The sequence below is a fragment of the Loxodonta africana genome, chromosome 13 (genome assembly GCF_030014295.1).
Source record: "Loxodonta africana isolate mLoxAfr1 chromosome 13, mLoxAfr1.hap2, whole genome shotgun sequence".
Taxonomy (NCBI): domain Eukaryota; kingdom Metazoa; phylum Chordata; class Mammalia; order Proboscidea; family Elephantidae; genus Loxodonta; species Loxodonta africana.
In genome coordinates, this window is record NC_087354.1 from 89,293,272 (window position 1) to 89,317,644 (window position 24,373).

At 39.0% G+C, this 24,373-nt stretch overlaps 1 protein-coding gene across 3 annotated transcripts in view; it reads right to left on the minus strand.

Moving 5' to 3' along the window:
* FSTL5 (follistatin like 5) overlaps window positions 1–24,373 on the minus strand; it is an 865,385-nt gene that overhangs the window by 445,837 nt on the left and 395,175 nt on the right. For all 3 annotated transcript variants that reach the window (XM_003418490.3, XM_010598135.3, XM_003418489.3), the window contains exon 4: window positions 22,989–23,185. In XM_003418490.3, the coding sequence (XP_003418538.2) occupies window positions 22,989–23,185 (197 nt within the window). The remainder of the gene's footprint in view (window positions 1–22,988; window positions 23,186–24,373) is intronic.

Genomic DNA, 24,373 nt, shown 5'->3' on the forward strand with positions numbered 1-24,373 from the left:
CATTGGGCTTGTCTGCCAAAGTGCCTCTGGGTGGGTTTGAACCACCAACCCTTCTGCTGGTAGTCACTGCTTAACCATTTGCACCACGCATTAAAAACCCATTGTCATCGACTTGATTCTGAATCAAAGTCACCTATAGGACAGAGCAGGACTGCCCCAAAGGGTTTCCAAGGAGTAGCTGGTGGATTCGAACTGCCTACCTTTGGTTGGCAGCCTAGCTCTTAACCACTGTACCAAGAGGGTTGCTTGCACCACCAAAGGACTTCTAAAATTAAGATAAAAACAAACAAACAAAAAAGTTGCCATGGAGTCAATTCCAGCTCATAGCGACCACAATTTAGTCCAAACTCTCTAATACAAAAATCTCAAAGTAGGATCCAGAAAATCTGAATAGTAAAAGAACATCCTGTATTTCACTCGTTTATTTCCTCCATTTACACTGGATCAAGAGACTATCGCCACAAGAAAATAGGCTCACGTGCCTCAGTGCCCCCACGTGTCTGTCAGTTTGTCATACTGTGGGGGCTTGTGTGTTGCTGAGATGCTGGAAGCTATGCCACCGGTATTCAGATAACAGCAGGGACACCCACGGAGGACAGGTTTCAGCTGAGCTTCCAGACTAAGACAGACTAGGAAGAAGGACCCAGCAGTCTACTTCTGAAAAGCATTAGCCAGTGAAAACCTTATGAATAGCAGCAGAACATTGTCTGATACAGTGCTAGAAGATGAGCCCCCCAGGTTGGAAGGCACTCAAAACATGACTGGGGAAGAGCTGCCTCCTCAAAGTAGAGTCGACCTTAATGACGTGGATGGAGTAAAGCTTTTGGGACCTTCAACTGCTGATGTGCCACTACTCAAAATGAGAAGAAACAGCTGCAAACATCCATTAATAATCGGAACCTGGAATGTACGAAGTATGAATCTAGGAAAATTGGAAATCGTCAAAAATGAAATGGAACGCATAAACATCAATATCCTAGGCATTAGTGAGCTGAAATGGACTGGTATTGGCCATTTTATATCAGACAATCACATGGTCTACTATGCTGGGAATGACAACTCGAAGAGGAATGGTGTTGCATTCATTGTCAAAAAGAACATTTCAAGATCTATCCTGAAGTACAACGCTGTCAGTGATAGGATACTATCCACATGCCTACAAGGAAGACCAGTTAATACGACTATTATTCAAATATACACACCAACCACTAGGGCCAAAGATGAAGAAATAGAAGATTTTTATCAGCTGCTGCAGTCTGAAACTGATCAAACATGCAATCAAGATGCATTGATAATTACTGGCAATTGGAATGCAAAAGTTAGAAACAAAGAAGAACGATCAGTAGTTGGAAAATATGGCCTTGGTGATAGAAACAATGCCGGAGATCCAATGATAGAATTTTGCAAGACCAATGACCTCTTCATCGCAAATACCTTCTTTCACCAACATAAGCGGCAACTATACACATGGACCTCGCCAGAGGAAACACAAAGAAATCAAATTGACTACATCTGTGGAAAGAGACGATGGAAAAGCTCAATATCATCAGTCAGAACAAGGCCAGGGGCCGACTGTGGAACAAACCATCAATTGTTCATATGCAAGTTCAAGCTGAAACTGAAGAAAATCAGAGCAAATTCACGAGAGCCAAAATATGACCTTGAGTATATCCCACCTGAATTTAGAGACCATTTGAAGAATGGATTTGACAAATTGAACACTAGTGACTGAAGACCAGATGAGTTGTGGAATGACGTCAAGGACGTCATCCATGAAGAAAGCAAGAGGTCACTGGAAAGACAGAAAAGAAAAGACAAAGACAGATGTCAGAGGAGACTCTGAAGCTTGCTCTTGAGCGTTGAGCTGCTAAAGCGAAAGGAAGAATTGATGAAGTAAAAGAACTGACCAGAAAATTTCAAAGGGCCTCTCGAGAAGACAAAGTAAAGTGTTATAATGACATGTGCAAAGAGCTGGAGATGGAAAACCAAAAGGGAAGAATACGCTCGGCATTTCTCAAGCTGAAAGAACAGAAGAAAAAATTCAAGCCTTGAGTTGCAATAGTGAAGGATTCCATGGGGAAAATATTAAACGACGCAGAAAGCCTCAAAAGAAGATGGAAGGGATACACAGAGTCATTATACCAAAAAGAATTAGTCGATATTCAACCATTTGAAGAGGTGGCATATGATCAGGAACCAATGGTACCGAAGGAAGAAGTCCAAGCTGCTCTGAAGGCATTGGTGAAAAACAAGGCTCCAGAAATTGATGGAATATCAATTGCGATTGTTCAACAAACAGATGCAGTGCTGGAGGTGCTCACACACATCTATGCCAAGAAATATGGGAAGACAGCTTCCTAGCCAACTGTCTGGAAGAGATCCATATTTATGCCTATTCCCAAGAAAGGTGATCCAACTGAATGTGGAAATTATAGAATAATATCTTTAATATCACACACAAGCAAAATTTTGCTGAAGATCATTCAAAAACGGCTGTGGCAGTGTATTGACAGGGAACTGTCAGAAGTTCAGGCTGGTTTCAGAAGAGGATGTGGAACCAGGGATATCATTGCTGATGTCAGATGGATCCTGGATGAAAGCAGAGTACCAGAAGGATGTTTACCTGTGTTTTATTGACTATGCAAAGGCATTTGACTGTGTGGATCATAAAAAAACTATGGATAACACTGCGAAGAATGGGAATTCCAGAACACTTAATTGTGCTCATGAGGAACCTTTACATAGATCAAGAGGCGGTTGTTCAGGCAGAACAAGGGGATACTGTTTTAAAGCCAGGAATGGTGTGCGTCAGTGTTGTATTCTTTCACCTTACCTATTTAATCTTTATGCTGAACAAATAATCCGAAAAGCTGGACTATAGGAAGAACGGGGTGTCAGGATTGGAGGAAAACTCATTAACAACCTGCGTTATGCAGATGACACAACCTTGCTTGCTGAAAATGAAGAGGACTTGAAGGACTCACTAGTGAAGATCAAAGACCACAGCCTTCAATATGGATTGCACCTCGACACAAAGAAAACAAAAATTCTCACAAGTGGACCAATAAGCAACATCATGATAAACGGAGAAAAGATTGAAGTTCTCAAGGATTTCATTTTACTTGGATCTACAATCAACAGTCGTGGAGGCAACAGTCAAGAAATCAAAAGACGCATTGCATTGGGCAAATCTGCTGCAAAGGGCCTCTTCAAAGTGTTGAAGAGCAAAGATGTCACCCTGAAGACTAAGGTGTGCCTGACCCAAGCCATGGTATTTTCTATTTCATCATATGCATGTGAAAGCTGGACAATGAATAAGGAAGACAGAAGAAGAGTTGACGCCTTTGAATTGCGGTGTTGGTGAAGAATATTGAATATACCACAGGCTGCCAAAAGAACGAACAATCTGTCTTGGAAGAAGTGCGGCCAGAATGCTCCTTTGAAGCAAGGATGGCGAGACTGCGTCTTACATTCTTTGGATATGTTGTCAGGAGGGATCAGTCCCTGGAGAAGGACATCATGCTTGGCAGAGTACAGGGTCATTGGAAAAGAGGAAGACCCTCAAAGAGGTGGATTGACACAGTGGCTGCAACAATGAGTTCAAGCATAACAATGATTGTAAGGATGGCGCAGGACCGGGCAGTGTTTCGTTCTGTTGTACATAGGGTTGCTATGAGTCGGAAGCGACTCGACGGCACCTAACAACAACAACAACATGCCTCAGTGACCTGTGACAAAATAGAAAATTTCTGCTTCCCAACAAAAACAGTGAGGTGGCCGTTGCCACATTTCTTCCTCATATTGTGTGTGAAAACTGAAGTTTGATTCTTTTTTTCTCCTTTCCCTAAACTCCTCCCCAGCTGGAACTTAAGCATTTGGGATTAGGCATCAACTCCCTTGGTCACAAAGGAGCTATTAAGCAAATGACTGTTTTCAGAGCCAGAGAGAATTAATTCTCCAGTGGATGATGAAAACCTATCCAGCGTGGGCGAAGAAAATTGTCAAACTGCTTTTTGATCTTTGCTTTGTCCCATGGACTGAGGCTGTCGCTTTTTATACTCTACTGCTTTTGACTATTGGCTGTCATAGAATATTGTTCCCAAAGACTTTTCAGACGGTCCTGTGCATTGTGGGTAGCTGCATCCGAGGGTCCACTGTTTTTCATGTCCTTCCACATACAGAAGCTGTAATTCATACAGCATAGTATAATTGTTAAAAAGTAGGTGCAGATGGGGGCCAAGATGGCTGACTAGGTAGATGCTACCCCGGATCCCTCTTGCAACAAAGACTCGGAAAAACAAGTGAATCAATCACATACATGACAATCTACGAACCCTGACCAACAAACACAGATTTAAAGAGTTGACCTGAGTGACAGAGACCCAGATCGAACAACTACGGGGAAGCAGTGACTGTTTTTGGAGCCTGGAGCCAGCGTCCCAGTCAGGTAACCTTGGCGCCGGACTTTGGACTGGGCGCAGGGGAGCTGAGCACAGCATTCTGTGATGGCGCAAACACGGGGGCAGCCCTACCCCCCTGAACTGACCCCGGGAGGGGGCCCAGCCGGTCCGTGCGGGCGGCACTGGTGACGCGGCTGGCGGGAGGAGAAGTCGCCAGGAGGCAGCGACTGGTTTTGGAGCCGGGAGTGCAGAGTCCCAGGCGGGGAACCTTGGCGCCGGGCTTTGGACTGGGAACAGGGGGGCTGAGCATCGCATCCTGTGACGGTGCAAACACGGGGCGCAGCCCTACCCCCCTGAACTGACCTCGGTAGAGGGCCTAGCTGGTCCGCAGGGGTGGCGCAGTGATGCGGCTGGCGAGAGGAGAAGTCCCCGGGAGGCAGCTACTGGTTTTGGAGCTGGGAGTGCAGCGTCCCAGCTGGGGAACCTTGACGCTGGGCTTTGGACTGGCAGCGGAGGAACTGAGTGCGGCTTCTGAGACAGCTCAAGCACGGGATGCGGGCCTGACCCTCGGGGGCAATCTCTATCCAGCCAGCGCACACAGGCGAGGTGCCCCTCGGGAATCTCAGATTAAACAGTCATCCCAAGCAAGATAAGTAACTTTGTCTATATCCCGGGGTGCTACTCTCTCCTCTCTATCTGATCCCTCCCCTCCCCTTCCCAGGCGGCTTCATTAACATTGGAATTTCCTGAGCCAGAGGGAGAACTGCTCCGCGGTTTTTCTTTTCCTTTTTTTTTGGTCTTTTCCTAACCCATTCTTCTGGCCTGAGAGAAGCAACCACAAAAAACCCAGGGATCAAAAATCCTTCCCTAATTGGACTAAAAACACAGAACCAGCTCCAGCCAAGCATATGGGATCCACAGTCTCGGGCTTTCATCCCTACAGGGAACAAGGTGGCTATTATAATGCAAAGGCATTTGTGATAGGGATCTGACTGCATTTGTTTTAGCAGATTTACTGGAAAGGCAATTTCCCAGGTCTGATATCTCTGTGTATTCAACAGAGCCCTGACTGACCCACAACAGGGAACTGAGGGCTGAAGCTCCCCGCAGACCACCTAGCCTCCTGTCTCAGGGGTCTAAGGAGGGTGACACCTACCAATCTGTAGAGGTACTTGCATTGGGGGCCTAAGGTACAGCTGCAGAGCCCACCCACCAAGGTGCTTTAAGAATAGAGATACACCTACTTCAATGACACTTGGGAGAAGCCTGTCAGCATCCTGCCCTCCCTGGAGTGTGAACCCCAGCTGCTACTACAATCTGGTGCACACAACTATCACCACTACTTCACAAGGTGGCTAGGTGACAGGGCGCATCATACACTTGATGACCCAAAATCAGATTCTACTCAAGAATAGTGAATGGACTCAGGCATATATATCTGGTTACAGCCCAAACCAGCTGGTAATAGGTCATAAGTAAGTCAAGGGCTACAACAATCAAGACAGCACAATCTAGTAGCCAATCTATGTATATTGAAAGAAAACAAAACAAGATAAGACTCAGTGAGCAAATATAGAATAAATCACTACAATATCTTAGTGATGGCTCAGAGACAGCAGTCGATATCAAACCACATAAAGAAGCAGACCATGACTGCTTCTACAACCCCCCTAACTAAAGAATCAAAATCTTTCCCAAATGAAGATACAATCCTGGAATTGCCAGATACAGAATATAAAAAACTAATTTACAGAATGCTTCAAGACATCAGGGATGACCTCAGAAATGAAATAAGGCAATCTGCAGAAAAAGCCAAGGAACACACTGATAAAACAGTTGAAGAACTCAAAAAGATTATTCAAGAACATAGTGGAAAAATTAATAAGTTGCAAGAATCCATAGAGAGGCAGCATTCAGAAATCCAAAAGATTAACAATAAAATTACAGAATTAGACAACACAATAGGAAGTCAGAGGAGCAGACTCGAGCAATTAGAAGGCAGAGTGGGAAATCTGGAGGACCAGGGAATTAACACCAACATAGCTGAAAAAAAATCAGATAAAAGAATTAAAAAAAATGAAGAAACCCTAAGAATCACGTGGGACTCTATCAAGAAGGATAACTTGCGTGTGATTGGAGTCCCAGAACAGGGAGGGAGGACAGAAAACACAGAGAGACTAGTTGAAGATCTGGTGACAGAAAACATCCCTGACATCATGAAAGGATATCTATCTAAGATGCTCATCGAACCCCATTTAAGATTGACCCAAAAAGAAAAACACCGAGACATATTATCATCAAACTTGCCAAAACCAAAGATAAAGAGAAAATTTTAAAAGCAGCCAGGGAGAAAAGAAAGGTCTCCTACAAGGGAGAATCAATAAGAATAAGTTCAGACTACTCAGCAGAAACCATGCAGGCAAGAACGCAATGGGATGACTTATACAGAGCACTGAAGGAGAAAAACTGCCAGCCAAGGATCATATATCCAGCAAAACTCTCTCTGAAATATGAAGGTGAAATTAAGATATTTACAGATAAACACAAGCTTAGAGAATTTGCAAAAACCAAACCAAAGCTACAAGAAATACTAAAGGAAATTGTCTGGTCAGAAAACCAATAATATCAGATACCAGCACAACACAAGGTCACAAAACAGAACATCCTGATATCAACTCAAATAGGGAAATCACAAAAACAAATTAAGATTAATTAAAAAAAATGCTCAAAACAGAGAATCATTGAAGTCAATATGTAAAAGATCACGATAATCAAAAAGAAGGACTAAATACAGGTGGCATAGAACTGCCATACGGAGAGGGATACAAGACAATATAGGACAATACAAGTTAGGTTTTTACTTAGAAAAATAGGGGTAAATATTAAGGTAACCACAAAGAGGTATAACAACTTCATAACTCAAAATAAAAACCAAGAAAAACGTAACGACTCAGCAAACATAAAGTCAAATACTATGAAAATGAGAATCACACAATTTACAAAGAAAAATGTCTCAGGACAAAAAAGTAAGTGGAAAAATGATATTGTCAACAACACACATAAAAAGGCATCAAGATGACAACACTAAACACTTACTTATCTATAATTACGCTGAATGTAAATGGACTAAATGCACCAATAAAGAGACAGAGAGTCTCAGACTGGATAAAGAAACACGATCCGTCTATATGCTGCCTACAAGAGACACACCTTAGACTTAGAGACACAAACAAACTAAAACTCAAAGGATGGAAAAAAATAAGCAAACAATAAGCAAAAAAGAGCAGGAGTAGCAATATTAATTTCTGACAAAATAGACTTTAAACTTAAATCCACCACAAAGGATAAAGAAGGACACTACATAATGATAAAAGGGACAATTGACCAGGAAGATATAACCATAGTAAATATTTATGCACCCAATGACAGGGCTGCAAGATACATAAATCAAATTTTAACAGAACTGAAAAGTGAGATAGACACCTCCACCATTATAGTAGGAGACTTCAACACATCACTTTCGGAGAAGGACAGAACACCCAGTAAGAAGCTCAATAGAGACACGGAAGACCTAACTACAACAATCAACCAACTTGACCTCATTGACTTATACAGAACTCTCCACCCAACTGCTGCAAAATATACTTTTTTTTCTAGCGCACATGGAACATTCTCTAGAATAGACCACATATTAGGTCATAAAACAAACCTTTGCAGAATCCAAAACATCGAAATATTACAAAGCATCTTCTCAGACCACAAGGCCATAAAAGTGGAAATCAATAACAGAAAAACTAGGGAAAAGAAATTAAATACTTGGAAACTGAACAATACCCTCCTGAAAAAAGACTGGCTTATAGAAGACATCAAGGAGGGAATAAGGAAATTCATAGAATGCAACGAGAATGAAAATACTTCCAATCTAAACCTCTGGGACACAGCAAAAGCAGTGCTCAGAGGCCAATTTATATTGATAAATGCACACATACAAAAAGAAGAAAGAGCCAAAATCAGAGAACTGTCCCGACAACTTGAACAAATAGAAACTGAGCAACAAAAGAATCCATCAGGCTCCAGAAGAAAACAAATAATAAAAATTAGAGCTGAACTAAATGAATTAGAGACCAGAAAAACAATTGAAAGAATTAACAAAGCCAAAAGCTGGTTCTTTGAAAAAATTAACAAAATTGATAAAGCCTTGGCCAGACTGACTAAAGAAATACAGGAAAGGAAACAAATAACCCGAATAAGAAACAAGATGGGCCACATCACAACAGACCCAACTGAAATTAAAAGAATCATATCAGATTATTATGAGAAATTGTACTCTAACAAATTTGCAAACCTAGAAGAAATGGATGAATTCCTAGAAAAACACTACCTACGTAAACTAACACAATCAGAAGTAGAACAACTAAATAGACCCATAACAAAAAAAGAGATTGAAACGGTAATCAAAAAACTCCCAACAAAAAAAAGCCCTGGCCCGGATGGCTATACTGCAGAGTTCTACCAAACTTTCAGAGAAGAGTTAACACCACTACTACTAAAGGTATTTCAAAGCATAGAAAATGACGGAATACTACCGAACTCATTCTATGAAGCCACCATATCCCTGATATCAAAACCAGGTAAAGACATCACAAAAAAAGAAAATTACAGACCTATATCTCTCATGAACATAGATGCAAAAATCCTCAACAAAATTCTAGCCAATAGAATTCAACAACATATCAAAAAAAAAATCTACCATGACCAAGTGGGATTTATACCAGGTATGCAAGGCTGGTTTAATATTAGAAAAACCATTAATGTAATCCACCATATAAATAAAACAAAAGACAAAAACCACATGATCTTATCAATTGATGCAGAAAAGGCATTTGACAAAGTCCAACACCCATTCATGATAAAAACTCTCAGCAAAATAGGAATTGAAGGAAAATTTCTCAACATAATAAAGGGCATCTATACAAAGCCAACTTATACAAAGCCAACAGCCAATATCACTCTAAATGGAGAGAGCCTGAAAGCATTTCCGTTAAGAATGGGAACCAGACAAGGATGCCCTTTATCACCGCTCTTATTCAACATTGGGCTAGAGTTCCTAGCCAGAGCAATTAGGCTAGAGAAAGAAATAAAGGGCATCCAGATTGGCAAGTAGGAAGTCAAATTATCTCTATTTGCAGATGACAGAAAACCCTAAGGAATCCTCCAGAAAACTATTGAAACTAATAGAAGAGTTTGGCAGAGTCTCAGGTTATAAGATAAACATACAAAAATCACTTGGATTCCTTTATATCAACAAAAAGAACATCGAAGATGAAATAGCCAAATCAATACCACTCACAGTAGCTACCAAGAAGATAAAATACTTAGGAATAAATCTTAGCAAAGATTTAAAAGACCTATACAAAGAAAACTACAAAGTACTACTACAAGAAACCAAAAAGGACCTACTTAAGTGGAAAAACATACCTTGCTCATGGATAGGAAGACTTAACATAGTAAAAATGTCTATTCTACCAAAAGCCATCTATACGTACAACGCACTTCCGATCCAAATTCCAATGTCATATTTTAAGGGGATAGAGAAACAAATCACCAATTTCATATGGAAGGGAAAGAAGCCCCGGATAAGCAAAGCATTACTGAAAAAGAAGAAGAAAGTGGGAGGCCTCACTCTACCTGATTTCAGAAGCTATTATACAGCCACAGTAGTCAAAACAGCCTGGTACTGGTACAATAACAGGCACATAGACCAATGGAACAGAATTGAGAACCCAGATATAAATCCATCCACAGATGAGCAGCTGATATTTGACAAAGGACCAGTGTCAGTTAATTGGGGAAAAGATAGTCTTTTTAACAAATGGTGCTGGCATAACTGGATATCCATCTGCAAAAAAATTTAACAGGACCCATACCTCACACCATGCACAAAAACTAACTCCAAGTGGATCAAAGACCTAAACATAAAGACTAAAACGATAAAGATCATGGAAGAAAAAATAGGCACAACGTTAGGAGCCCTAATACAAGGCATAAACAGAATACAAAACATTACCAAAAATGACAAAGAGAATCCAGATAACTGGGAGCTCCTGAAAATCAAACACCTATGCTCATCTAAAGACTTCACCAAAAGAGTAAAAAGACCACCCACAGACTGGGAAAGAATTTTCAGCTATGACATCTCCGACCAGCACCTGATCTCTAAAATCTATATGATTCTGTCAAAACTCAACCCCAAAAGGACAAACAACGAAATCAAGAAGTGGGCAAAGGATATGAATATGCACTTCACTAAAGAAGATATTCAGGCAGCCAACAGATACATGAGAAAATGCTCTCGATCATTAGCCATTAGAGAAATGCAAATTAAAACTACGATGAGATTTCATCTCACACCAACAAGGCTGGCATTAATCCAAAAAACACAAAATAATAAATGTTGGAGAGGCTGTGTAGAGATTGGAACTCTTATCCACTTCTGGTGGGAATGTAAAGTTGTACAACCACTTTGGAAATCTATCTGGCATTATCTTAAACAGTTAGAAATAGAACTACCATACAACCCAGAAATCCCACTCCTCGGAATATACCCTAGAGAAATAAGAGCCTTCACACAAACAGATATATGCACACCCATGTTTATTGCAGCTCTGTTTACAATAGCAAAAAGCTGGAAGCAACCAAGGTGTCCGTCAACGGATGAATGGATAAATAAATTGTGGTATATTCACACAATGGAGTACTACGCATCGATAAAGAACAGTGAAGAATCTGTGAAACATTTCATAACATGGAGGAACCTGGAAGGCATTATGCTGAGTGAAATTAGTCAGAGGCAAAAGGACAAATATTGTATAAGTCCACTATTATAAGATCTTGAGAAATAGTATAAACTGAGAAGAACACATACTTTTGTGGTTACGAGGGGGAGAGGGAGGGAGGGTGGGAGAGGGTTTTTTACTGATTAATTAGTAGATAAGAACTGCTTTAGGTGAAGGGAGGGAGAGTACTCAATACATGGAAGGTCAGCTCAACTGGACTGGACCAAAAGCAAAGAAGTTTCCAGGATAAACTGAATGCTTCAAAGGTCAGCGGAGCAAGGCAGGGGGTTTGGGGACCATGGTTTAAGGGGACTTCTAAGTCAATTGGCAAAATAATTCTATTATGAAAACGTTCTGCATCCCACTTTGAAATGTGGCATCTGGGGTCTTAAATGCTAACAAGCGGCCATCTAAGATGCATCAATTGGTCTCAACCCACCTGGAGCAAAGGAGTATGCAGAACACCAAGGTCATACGATAACTAAGAGCCCAAGAGACAGAAAGGGCCACATGAACCAGAGACCTACATCATCCTGAGACCAGAAGAACTAGTTGGTGCCCGGCCACAATCGATGACTGACCTCACAGGGAGCACAACAGAGAACTCCTGAGGGAGCAGGAAATCAGTGGGATGCAGACCCCAAATTCTCACAAAAAGACCATACTTAATGGTCTGACTGAGACTAGAAGAATCCCGGTGGTCATGGTCCCCAGACCTTCTGTTTACCCAGGACAGGAACCATCCCCGAAGACAACTCATCAGACATGGAAGGGACTGGACAGTGGGTGGGAGAGAGATGCTGATGAAGAGTGGGCTAATTATATCAGGTGGACACTTGAGACTGTGTTGGCATCTCCTGTCTGGAGGGGGGATGGGAGGATAGAGAGAGTTGGAAGCTGGCAAAATTGTCATGAAAGGAGAGACTGGAGGGGCTGACTCATTAGGGGGAGAGCAAGTGGGAATATGGAGTAAGGTGCATATAAACTTATATGTGACAGTCTGACTTGATTTGTAAACGTTCACTTGAAGCTCAGTAAAAGTTAAAAAAAAAACAATCTCCAGGAAAAAAAAAAAAGTAGGTGCAGAGTGATAAAAAGAAAGAAAGAAAGAAAAACAGGCTCCAAAATCCACCAGCTTTGTGTTCAGGTCATGTTAATGACAACCTGTTAATATTTATAATTTTGGACAAATCACTTAACCTTTTCTCAATCAGAAAATAATGATAATGACATCTATTCTCATGGTGTGAAGATTATATTTACAATGTATACAAAAGTCAGGTGCAACACCTGACATACACTACACACTCAGAAATGGTGATTTGAAGTTGAGATTAATGATTCTTTATGTAATGCGCGTTTTATTCAAATGATTCATGCTAGCTTTCCAGAGACGAGCCTGTGTATGATATGGTTGTACATTCACCAAGGGTTATGGTTTCTTTTAGTATAGAACGCTGTGTTTTGGGCTTTCTTTGTTATATCGTCGGTAGATTGGTGATGCTGGTTTCTGAAGATCTCAGGATGCTGGTGGGCTACTCGTTTAACCCACTTTTTGAACTCTGCTTCCTATTGGGATGCTGACAGTACAGTTATGCCTGAGTGCGGATCAGCTGTAGAGACAGGGCTGGAAATGAAGCTTAGCCTATGGGATGCTAGAGCCTCCAGCCTCCCTCTCCAGCTGCCTAAGTGGTGACATGCGATGAGAGCCCATGCGCTGCTGAGAAGTCTTTCTACGACGTAATGAGCCCTCTGATCCTGTGTATGATCTTGATAGTTCTTTGGTTAAACTGACATTTGTTGCCTTAGAGGAGAAAAAAGGGTAAACAGCTTATCTTCTTTAACTGATCCATGTAAATAGATACTGTAGATAGTGGGTATTAAGCCCTGTACTTTCACACAGTCCAGCTGGAGGGATTAATAAAACTAATGATTGAAGCCATCTCTCCCATAAGCCCAGTGAGGAAACAAAATACTGCTTTTCTCTTTAGAAAGCAGCAGAGCCCTCAGTCATTCTCCATCTGTTATGTGTTAGATCATGGAAAACGACTTTTCCCAGAGGGTGGTTGGGGGGCAGTATATTTGATCTCACCTCACCTCACAACACACTCCCGAAAGACCTGCAATGCCAGTATTGTGATAATTTTTAGAATGCAGTGACATCAGGATGTGGACAGGAATTGTAACAACAATTTTAGTGATTTTTAATCTGATACTTATTTTTAAATATAAGGAGATGGAACAGAAAGTGGGAGAAAAAAAAACTTTCAAAATATCCTATCTTACATTTATTGTTTCAGTATTCAATTTTACTCAAATTAATATCATACATTAGACCCAAAGAAGGAGTGAGAGAATCCCTTCTACTTCTTTCCTGAGTGTTCTTGCATAAGACTAGATAATGGACAAATCTGGTTGATCTTGATTTGCTCACAATCACACAGCTAAGCTAGGCATGCTGATTTGCTGAGTGTGAACCAAAGAAGATCAAGTTCCTGGCGAGTAAACTTTCTAAGAAAAATCCCTGCTTACCTATATGGAGCAGTGGTCATGCATAGGAGAGAGGCAATTCATTCCTTATTCATCAATATTTCAAATACATGTTTGGTGTATTTATTCCTTTCTATTTTTTTTTTATTTCCCTGGGAGTAAGTTTTGGTACAGTCTGGAGTGTCTCTAACAAGGGAGGCACTTCCCCGTGACTTTTCATCCAGCATGGAGAAATGTCTTGAGATCGCCCGGGTTTGGAGGCAATTCTACCATATGAAAAATTTTCCCATCTTATGAGGCCAGGGTGAATAACAGAGAGGAGAGGTAGGTGCCCAGGTCTTAGTAGGCAAAGCTTGACACAATGATACACAGGGATTAGTTGTGTGTAGTGCAGGATCTTCAGAATCGGGAGGACGAACTCTTGTATTCTAAGTGGCGCTGGTTAATAGCCTTAAAATAACGAGTTTGACTGTCAGGAAGAATGCATGGTAGAATATATAAGTAGATTTCCTTCCCTAGTACACAACATGGAGCCCTGGTGGCACTGTGGTTAAGGGCTTGGCTGCTAACCAAAAAGTCTGCAGTTCGAATTCATGAAGTCATTCCTCGGAAACCCTATGAGGACAGTTCTACTGTGTCCTGTAGGGTCACTATGAGTCGGAATTGACTCGACAGCAATTTTTTTTTTTTTTTAAGTACGCAATATATATTGTTATGGTTAATGTTATGTGTCACTGTGGCTAGGCTACGGTTCTCAGTGGTGTTGAAGACACTGGACTGGTGGCTTTTCCATAATGTAATGTAATAACCTTCCAAGATGTGATCAGCCAATCAGCTGAAAAGGGAGCTTCCTTAGGGGTGTGGCTCCCCCCAAAATATAAAGGAATGTTCTGGCAAAGCTTGTTCTCTCTCTCCGCCCTGCACTATTCTCATCCCCTGATCTTTGTTTCCTGGGACCTAAACCTGAGAAAGCCTCCAGCCTGCTGCCTGACCTGCAGATTTTGGATTTGCCAGCACCCTGCCCAATCCCATGAGCACCTGAAGTCTCCAGCCTGCCCCTGACCTATGGATTTGGGACTTGCCAGCCCCCACAATTGTGTAAGCCATTTCCTTGAAGTAAATCTTTACATATCTATATATGTTGCTGGTTTTGCTCCTCTGGAGAACTCAGACTAAGACAACATTAACTACTCTTTGGCACAAGAAAGTCGAACTTGTTGGGCTTTGGTCATTTCCTGAACTTCTTCTTACTGTATGGAACTGTTCCAAAATTTTTTCAGTGCGGCCTCCTCAACACATACATGTTACTTCAGGACAAGGATTCGTGACAGAGCCAGACTTGTGGACTATATTACCATTTTAGTATCCTGGGCGGCACAAGGTTGAGTGCTGGCCTACTAACCAAAAGGTTTGCAGTTTGGACCCACAGAAAGGTCCTTTGGAAGAAAGGTCTGCCAATCTGCTTCTGAGAGGCCACAGCCATGAAAACTCAAAGGAGCAGTTCTACTCTGAAACACATGGGCTCCTCATGAGCCGGAACTGACTCAACATCAGTTGGCTGATGCCTCGGTGAAGGAGGACACTCTTAACTTCATTTGCTGTCTATTGTAAAGAGGTAAGAACATTTTCCAAACGTACTAGTGTTTTGGTGAACTCCTAAGTGAACTACCTAAAGTGACATAAAATTCTTCACATTTGTTTTTCTTGATCCAAGATCCAGTTACATGAATCTCAGCCTCCACAAAGGTTAGAGTCAGTGTAGTAAGGTAGAAGTATTAGCTGAATGTATGCCATGGGGACGGTTCTGACATACAGCTGTATTTTCAGGGATTCTTAGTATGACATTAATAAATGTATGAGAGACATGATGTTGATTTTGATAGTCTCAGGGCAGACCATGCTGATGGAACTATGTTTATTGGGGGATTGAAGGACAAAGGAATGGGATCTTCAATTTCAGTGATTTTTTTCTTTACTGTTGTGGATAGAAAGAAGATAGAGACAGCAACTGTGTACTCATAAAGAGGTATACCAATAGTATAGTATGCTCAATTTCTCTGAGTTCTTCTCTCTCTCTTTACAAACTGTTTTCCCATAGTAATAATGGTCATATTAGAGTCACAGTGTCTTGGTAGAATTAGAGCTCAGTGCTTCTCCATTTTAAATAAAGTTCATTAGAATAATTTGTGAAATTGAGGAAAGTCAGATGTATTCATATCAATAAATATACCACTTTGGTAGGAATACATGCCTGCAGGCTCAATATTTAATCTCCTACATACTCAATATGGGTTTAGGTCCTCTACTATTTAGTCAGGGCACTTTGTGTCCTTCCTTCCTTCCTTCCTTCCTTCCTTCCTTCCTTCCTTCCTTCCTTCCTCCCTCCCTCCCTCCCTCCCTCCCTCCTTTCCTTCTTTCCTCCTTCCTTCCCTTCTTTCCTTCCTTCTGTCCTCCTTCCCTCCCTTCCTTCCATCCTCCCTCCCTACCTCCCTTCCCTTCCTTCCTTCTTTCTTTCCTTCCTTCCTTCTGTATTTCTTCATCTCTTTTTTGCTCCCTTCTTTTCAAGCAACTTGGGCCAAGAACTGTGCCAGGTGCTGAAGATAAATTAGTAAATGAGAAATGAACAGACCTTGTTTTCATGGAGTTTATTTCAACATACATTTGGCAGGAAGAGTGGAAACATGTAATCATAATTAAATAAATGAGATAATTGCAGATTGTCAGAAGTGCTCTTAAAGAAATACACAAGATGAAAGGACAGACAGTAAATAATTAATACTACCAATTGTAACTTTTAAATCATATATAATGATGTTATCCTGCCACAAGGTTTTAAAATAAAGAAAAAAAAAAACTGTTCTAAATTTTCTTTCAGATTTTCTAATGTGCCTAAAATAACATTGAAAGCAAAATCAAAAGAACAATGTTAATTGTTTTGGAAGACCAGCTGAAGTGATAGCATTATGAGGCCACTTGTGGGAAGAAGAATATTTTATTTTTAAGGCATCCTATTCTGCTTGCAAAAACTTTCTGAACATTAATGCAAATTTTGAAACGTACCTTGACATTCTAAAGCATCAGTTCTACAAATAATATGCTTAAAATCTTAACAAGCTAAATGTTAATATTCTAGTTGTCCTGTAAAAATTATGAACAGCACTTAAAAAAAGAGTATCTGAAACTAGTTGCTAATGCTTCCAGATACAATTAAATTCATTATTCTTTTTAATTGTAGTCCAGAGCTACACCTAAACCAACAGAGCTACTAGCCTTCTGATTTCTCTAAGTGCTAATTGTTCCTGCTATTACTATTCTGAAATCTTTATCACTTGCAAAGAAATTCCCAGTGCAACTAGGATTAACCTATTGGCCTTGGCAATGCCATTCTAAATCAGCACCTGGTTTCTACTGCCTTATTTTGTGTACTTGACAGGCTTATCGCCTGTAAATTGTTAACGGGATTAGTCACTATGGCACCCTCGGGAAGTCCCACTTATCTCACTTCTCTATTTATAAAAGTATTTATTTATTTGTGGTTAGCTTTATCCCACTAAAGCAGTGTTTTTTTTTGTTTTTTTTTTTTTTGATCTATGGCAAAATAAGTTTCACTAATCCCATAGTAAATAAATATGTTAACTCTAGGACATTTTTAAAATCCTTTAAATTGTAATTTGCTTTATCAACTCAAAATAAGGAGTGACTTATGTAGCAGTTCAAATAATTTGTAAAGAAAAACATTTGGTATATATTAATGTCACAAAAATATTGCTATGCCCATCTTGTTAGCTTAAAAATGCCTACTTTTATTTATCCTTACTTTTTATTTAATTTTGTAAATGTATTCACATATGGTAGTCATTGAGCAAATGCCATTTTAAGTAAACTATGTATAACATAATAATCTAAATCATGTGAACAAGTCATTCTTGTTATTATTTTAATAAAGAGTTAGCATGTATACATATTAGGGAAATATTTTATTCTAATATGCATTCCTAATGTGAATCAGCTTATTAAAATAACAGAATGTAAATGGAGAAAACCTAAATCAATTTATTCAATACAGCTGTTGCTTAAACTCAGCATCACAAGGGAATGGCAATGCTTACTTAAGTTCTAGGACTGGTGATTTTATCAAATGGGGAGAGGCTTAAGAAGCAAATTTTCCAAGACTTCAGCTCCATTACGCCACATGAACCTGAGGTTTTCAGCTAACAAATTCAAGGCAGCCATTCCTTTCGGGGAAGCCCATTGTGTACTCCCTCAGCCCACCCCTAAGCACCAAGTACAATGCTAGAAACAGTTGTCCAACCTCTTCTAATAGGCTATTTGGACAAATTCCATTGTGCCTGAAACCTACGTTCACCTTTGTAACTCTGAAACGCAGTCTCTCCATGTTGCTGAGTCTGACCCAACCCTCACTCCTGTCCTCCCCAAACAAACCATCATGCTCTCTGCTCAGCAAGCTCTCTTCTGTCCTCAATCCCTTATGAAAACATGTTCTTCACCATCTCCCCTTTATAAAATCTGGCTGCTCCTTAAAAGAACTGCTTGAGAAGTAGCCTTGACAATTGTAGCGTATATATGTATTTGTTAATATATATATATACACACACACACATACATATATGTGTGTGTGTTACATATATATATTCCCCCCCATCACACTCATTCTACCTCAGTGCAGGAAGGATGGTAAACAAATGAAAGATTCCCTATTAGCACTTTCAGATTATTTCTTTTCCCATAATCAGCCTTTTCCACATAGATAAATGGAAAAAAGAAAAGGAAGAAAGGAAGGAAGAAAAGGAGGGAGGGAGGGAAGGAAGGAGAATAAACCTTTTTCAAGGCTTAGATCATTCAGTTGATAATTTTCTGTTATTCTCTCCCAATGATTTCTCTAATGTGTTTAGGTTATGGTTCACATATTCTGTCCACTGCTACTCTTTCAAAAACAAACTCATGGTAACTCCCCGTGTTGCAGGATAGAACTACACTCCAGTTTTTTCAAGGCTGTGACCTTATGGAAGCAGATTCCCAGGCCTTTCTCCCAAGGTTCCTCTGGGTAGGTCTGAACCACCAACCTTCTGATTGGTAGTCAAGTACTTAGCCATTTGCACCACCAAGGAACACACTCTTTCAACACTCCCAGTGAGTTTAATATCCATGTAAGTAATCCACCAAAACAGCTCTATGCTCCTTTTCGTCACAATCATTAACTTTCTCTCCTCCAATTACCCTTTCCTTCATGTTACCCTGTCAAGAGGAACATGTTTATACCTTAAGCCATTTCATCCTGAAATCCTAATTTCAGACATCCCACTTTTAGGTTAGTTTTAGGAATAATTCTTGTTCTCAAGGCCACTAATATGGTATTATGCAGCTGAATGCCTTGCTGAGCAAGAAATACTCAGCACTTAGGAGAGACACCAGAATGCCTTGCTCAAATTTATGACCATGATTTTAAAAACTACGAAACTTTTCTACACGTGAGTTGAGGCTTTTGCAATGAGTTATTATACATATTAGAAAATTAAACCAATTTGTAGCATATTGAAGCATTCTGGAAGCTAAGATTTCACAACATACCAAAAGAGACCACTGAATTTTTACTGTCGGAGGAGACAATGTAAGAGAAGGAAGGGTGATCCAGATACCAGAAATGAAGCTCAGAACATGTGAAGATCTGGGGACTGGAGCTAAATTGGAGCACTAAACAAGTGAGGTTCCACACCTTATCAGAAGAGTCTTCAGGAATACCAGAATTTTTTTTCTCTCACTGAGATAAAGAGTTACTAGCAGAGTGAGAAGAACTATACATAATATAATCTCCTAATTCTGAATATGGTTGAGGAAATACAGAACAGATTCAGAAAAAGATATAGGGCAACCCAGCACTAAATAAAACAAAAATATTCATTTGCTTATTTTCAATAGAAAGGATGGACATTTAAAATCACAAGCAAAAAATATTCAAATGTTATTGAAATTATAACCATAAAAAAAAAAAAAAACATGTCATGCAATAATTAAGGGACTTATCTAAGGGGTAATCTGTTCTATTCCTATAATTTTTTTTTAAATTGATATCCCACTCTACTATCCAACTCTAAATCCTTTTGAGAGTCAGAAATCCTTTAGTAAAGCATGAAAAAGTATGTCATACACACTTGAGAGAAGTGAGGGATATAGGAACATCACTTGGCCCCAAGGGTATAAAAGTATGGTAGAAGGCAGAGGTGAGGAATGACCCTAGCCTCCAGGGCTGTAGATATATTTCCCTGGCAGGAAAGAGTGTAACAGATATTGATTGTTGATTTTTATGTTATTATATTCTATGTTGTTGTTAGTTGCCCTTGAGTTGGCCCTGACTCATTGTAATCCCATGGACAATGGAAGGAAATACTGCAGTCTTGTGCCCTTCCCATGATTGGTTGCAGATCAGAACTGTTGTAATCCATAGGGTTTTCATTGGTTGATTTCTGGAAATAGAACACCAGCTCTTTCATCCTAGTCTGCCTTAGTCTGAAAGTTCCACTGAAATCATTCAGCATCAAACAACACACAAGCCTCCAATGACTGATGGATAATGGTTGTGAATGAGGTGCATTGGCCAGGAAACAAACCCAGGCCACCTGGGCGGAAGGCAAGAATTCTACAAATCACTTCCCATCAGTTTTTTTAAGGAAAGTAGATGTTAGTAACAATGAAATGTGATGTATTTTGTTATACAAATTTAACTAAAAAAAAAAAAAAAAAGCCATCTAGTAGATTTTTCCAAGACCTTCTGGAAGCTGATTGCTAGGCCTTTCTGGTTCAAATCACCAAATTTTCAGTTAGTAGTCCAGTGCTTAACAATTTGCACCACTGCGGGACTCCACAAATTTAGAAGAAGGATCTAAAATAAAACAATTTTGTATTGCATTATAAGAAATGTGGAGCCCTAGGGAAAATTCAGGAATTGAAGTTGAGAAATAGATTAGGGCACTGAACCAAGGATGTGGGAAATGCAATGCAGTCCCTGGACAGAGCACAAGAAGAGGGTACTTAGGAAGTACTCAGTCTCAATCAGATTTTAATTTGTGATTTGTGTAATATGGAACATAAACCTATCGTCTTACTTCCTTTACAAATCTTCAATCAGGTCCTCATTGCTTTTTGCAAGTGTGTATCTGTTTTGCAAAGCTCAAAAAGGAGCATAAAGGGGGAAAAAGTTATTTGGATTACAGTAATATGCAATCAAGGAACTATATATTTTAAATATTTAAATTGTAAAAATAGAGTTAATCAGAATGTTTGTTCTTTCATAACTTATTTATATGCCCCTGTGTTTAAAATGGAAACCCTGGCAGTGTAGTGGTTAAAAGCTATGGCTGCTAACCAAAAGGCTGGCAGTTCGAATCTACCAGGTGTTCCCTGGACACCGTGTGAGGCAGTTCTACTCTGTCCTTTAGAGTTGCTGTGAGTCAGAATTGACTTCAGGGCAATGGGTTTTGGGTTTTTTTGTTTTTTTTTTGGTGTTTAAAATAATGCTTTTGTCATTTCACATAAGAAAACTTGCATAAACTTAGGTATTTAGTATGTCAACATATGCAGGGATGTATTATCATAATATACTACCAAAATCTCAAAGTAAAATATAACTGATCTTTATTTTATGGTCAGTTTAATTTACTACTATATCGGTAAACACATGGGCACTATATGAATACTCTGGGGACAAGCATTTTCAACACCATAACGATTGAAGAATGACAATATTTGCTTGTCTCTAGAACAGAAATCTTAGGAATTAACAAAGCTCATGCTAGCTATATGTGAATCTCAATTGAGGTGAACAATTAACATACTATCTTTTTCTAATTTAATGGACTAAAAAACTATTTTTCTTTTTCTACTTGACCATTTTTTCATTATAAAAATTATTTTTTTTACATGTTTCAAAATGTGCGTATGGATTTCTGGGTTATATGGCTGCCGATCAATGTTATCTCTTTGTTTTCTCCCACCATCCAACCGTAAGCAATAAACAGATGCAAAGGCTGAGCATGATGCAAACACAGATCAAGAGATCATCCACTTTACGTCGGGTGAGCTATTCCACTAATTCGGCAAATGTTCCTGCTGTCTCCATTACCATACACCGCAAACTTAGAACAGCTAGATTTGAGAAAAATAATTATAGCTAAAAATCACATAGTGTGCTCCGTGTGCTGGTCATATTGCTAAGCATGTTATGCTATCCCAAAGCTTACAAGTACTTGCATAATGTGATCATTATTTTATAATGTCAAATTTTTGAAATTAACCATAAAATATGAATGGCATGATGTGGAAATAAGTTTTCTGATTTTCTTTTCAAATCTATATGTACTGGTAAGCACCTCAGCAGAATCTACTTCAAGATACATGACAGGGTCATCAAGAGGCCAGTGGAAGTTCGTCACTGCTACCCATCACTTTCCCAGTCACCCGTGATGGAGTTCTTTTCTCCATTATTCTGTAATCATTGGGTATATTTTTGGAGAAATCTTGTCTCCCTTATTTTATATACTGGGCATAAACAGTACATATTCTAGATCTGGGTATTACAGTTTTCTTCAAATAAGTGTGTCTTTCAAAATTAACACACACGCATATTTCTGTTTTCCCAGAATGCATCTGGGAAAAGGCCTAGTGTTTAGTTAAAATAGTCTATATAATGACAAGGCGTTTTTTAACACATATCATTGGGATACCAATTTTCAATGAAATGAAATACAATAGCATTGACTTAATATTAAGACGAGATTGAACATACTGCGTTTGATCCTTGACTATTGGAAAAGCAGTTGTCCATAATTCGGGGCCATTTTAAATCGTTTGTTTACATCGTACTGTAGATGTGTTTGATTGCTCATCAGCGCAGTATTCTTCAATATTGGATAAAGCAGCTTTTACCGACCAGTAGAAAACTAAACATTGCATGGGCTCTGTATTACACCTGCAGAGGTCGTGGACATTCTATTAAACAGGGAAAATGTTATTCTTTTAGGCATTTGGGGAATAAAAGTCTGTCGAAAATAGATGTCTCTTTTAAAACTGAAATATACCATATAAATGTTACCTGAAATTAACAGAATTTGATAGAGTGCTCAAACTCTCCTCTTAAAAAAGTCTCTATTCCTACACTTTTAAATCATATTGATGAAGCATATATTTTATGAATACAGCATAAATTCACACATTTAAGTAACCTTGTTAATTTAATAATTAATCATACCTGAGTTAGCTCGTTAATATCTACAAGTCCATTGTTGTCAGCATCAAAGTATTTAAACATTTGATCCACCAAAATCTTCTTCCGAGCGATAGCATCACTGTTAGGATTTTCATTTTCTTGTGTAATATATTTCTGATTTTGTAAATCTAAAAGCATGTTTTTCATCTTGCTGTATTCAGCTGTCTCGCAACGGTCTCCTGTAACAAAGAAACAAAGCCATTCTTAAAGCTAAATTATTAAAGAGAAATCATGTATTTTAATAATATTTAGAAACTGGTGTTTTATGCATAATATACTTTGTACATAATTTGTGAGTCTGCATTTATTCATACTTTAGAACTTTTAAAGGAAAAAGGAATGGGCTATTTCCAGGATAAGATAGAAAATTTTGATTTGTATCAAGTTCAATAACAACATATTTACTGTGTGTTTTCTATATAAGCCAATGGCATTGCTACTATGATGGACATAGAAAAAAAGTGATAGCTCCAGTTGTCTCCAGTGTTTAAAAACTTTACCCTAGTTCTAATCTTCACTGTACATCCCTGTATTGATAATTTTAGAGATGCGGAAAATGAGGTGCAGTGAGATGAAATGAATTGCCCAAGGCGAAGTGTCAGATTGTGATAGATTTTGTACTTAAATTCATATACATCTGAGTCCAAAATTCTACTGCACACTTTTAAGCTCATGGATGTTTTAGTCAGTTGGATTTGTTTTGAAGAAATTCACATCTTTTAAAAAAAAAAGTCCAAAGATTAAATTTTCTTCTCTTAATTCTTTATTAATTCTGACTATTTTTTTATACTTATGCTCATATTTATATTCTTCCAGAAGTCTTCTCTCATTGCTCTAATGTTCATTTATCTCCTCACTTAGAGCACTCCAGTATATGACATAATATGTATTTTCATTCTCTATCTTGAAGTTTTAATCTTGCCACTTTGATCTCCAAACTAAGTACCTCATTGAAGGAACAAGGGCTTATAGATTATCAGTATCTCCCAATATAGTTAATAAAAATAATTACTTCACTAAATGTCTCAAAAATAGCTACAATTATTCTAATAATTTCAGAAAACTTTTTTACAAAGGATTTTACTTATAATGGTGGCATGATGCTGCCTTTATGAATAGTGCATTGAAATGAAATGTACACTGCTGATGGCTAATATGACATAAAAATGCATTGCAAAAACATAGTGAAAAATGTAACTTGCACATCAAACACCAGGTGTTATATTTACTGTTAATTGGTTACAACATAGTTAAAAAAAAAAAAAAAACCTAACTTTATAATTGTGTTCAATTTTGACAATTAGGCTTTGGCAACATCTACAATTTTAAAGGAAGATTTCTAAAGATTTTTCAATGTATGCCTGAGA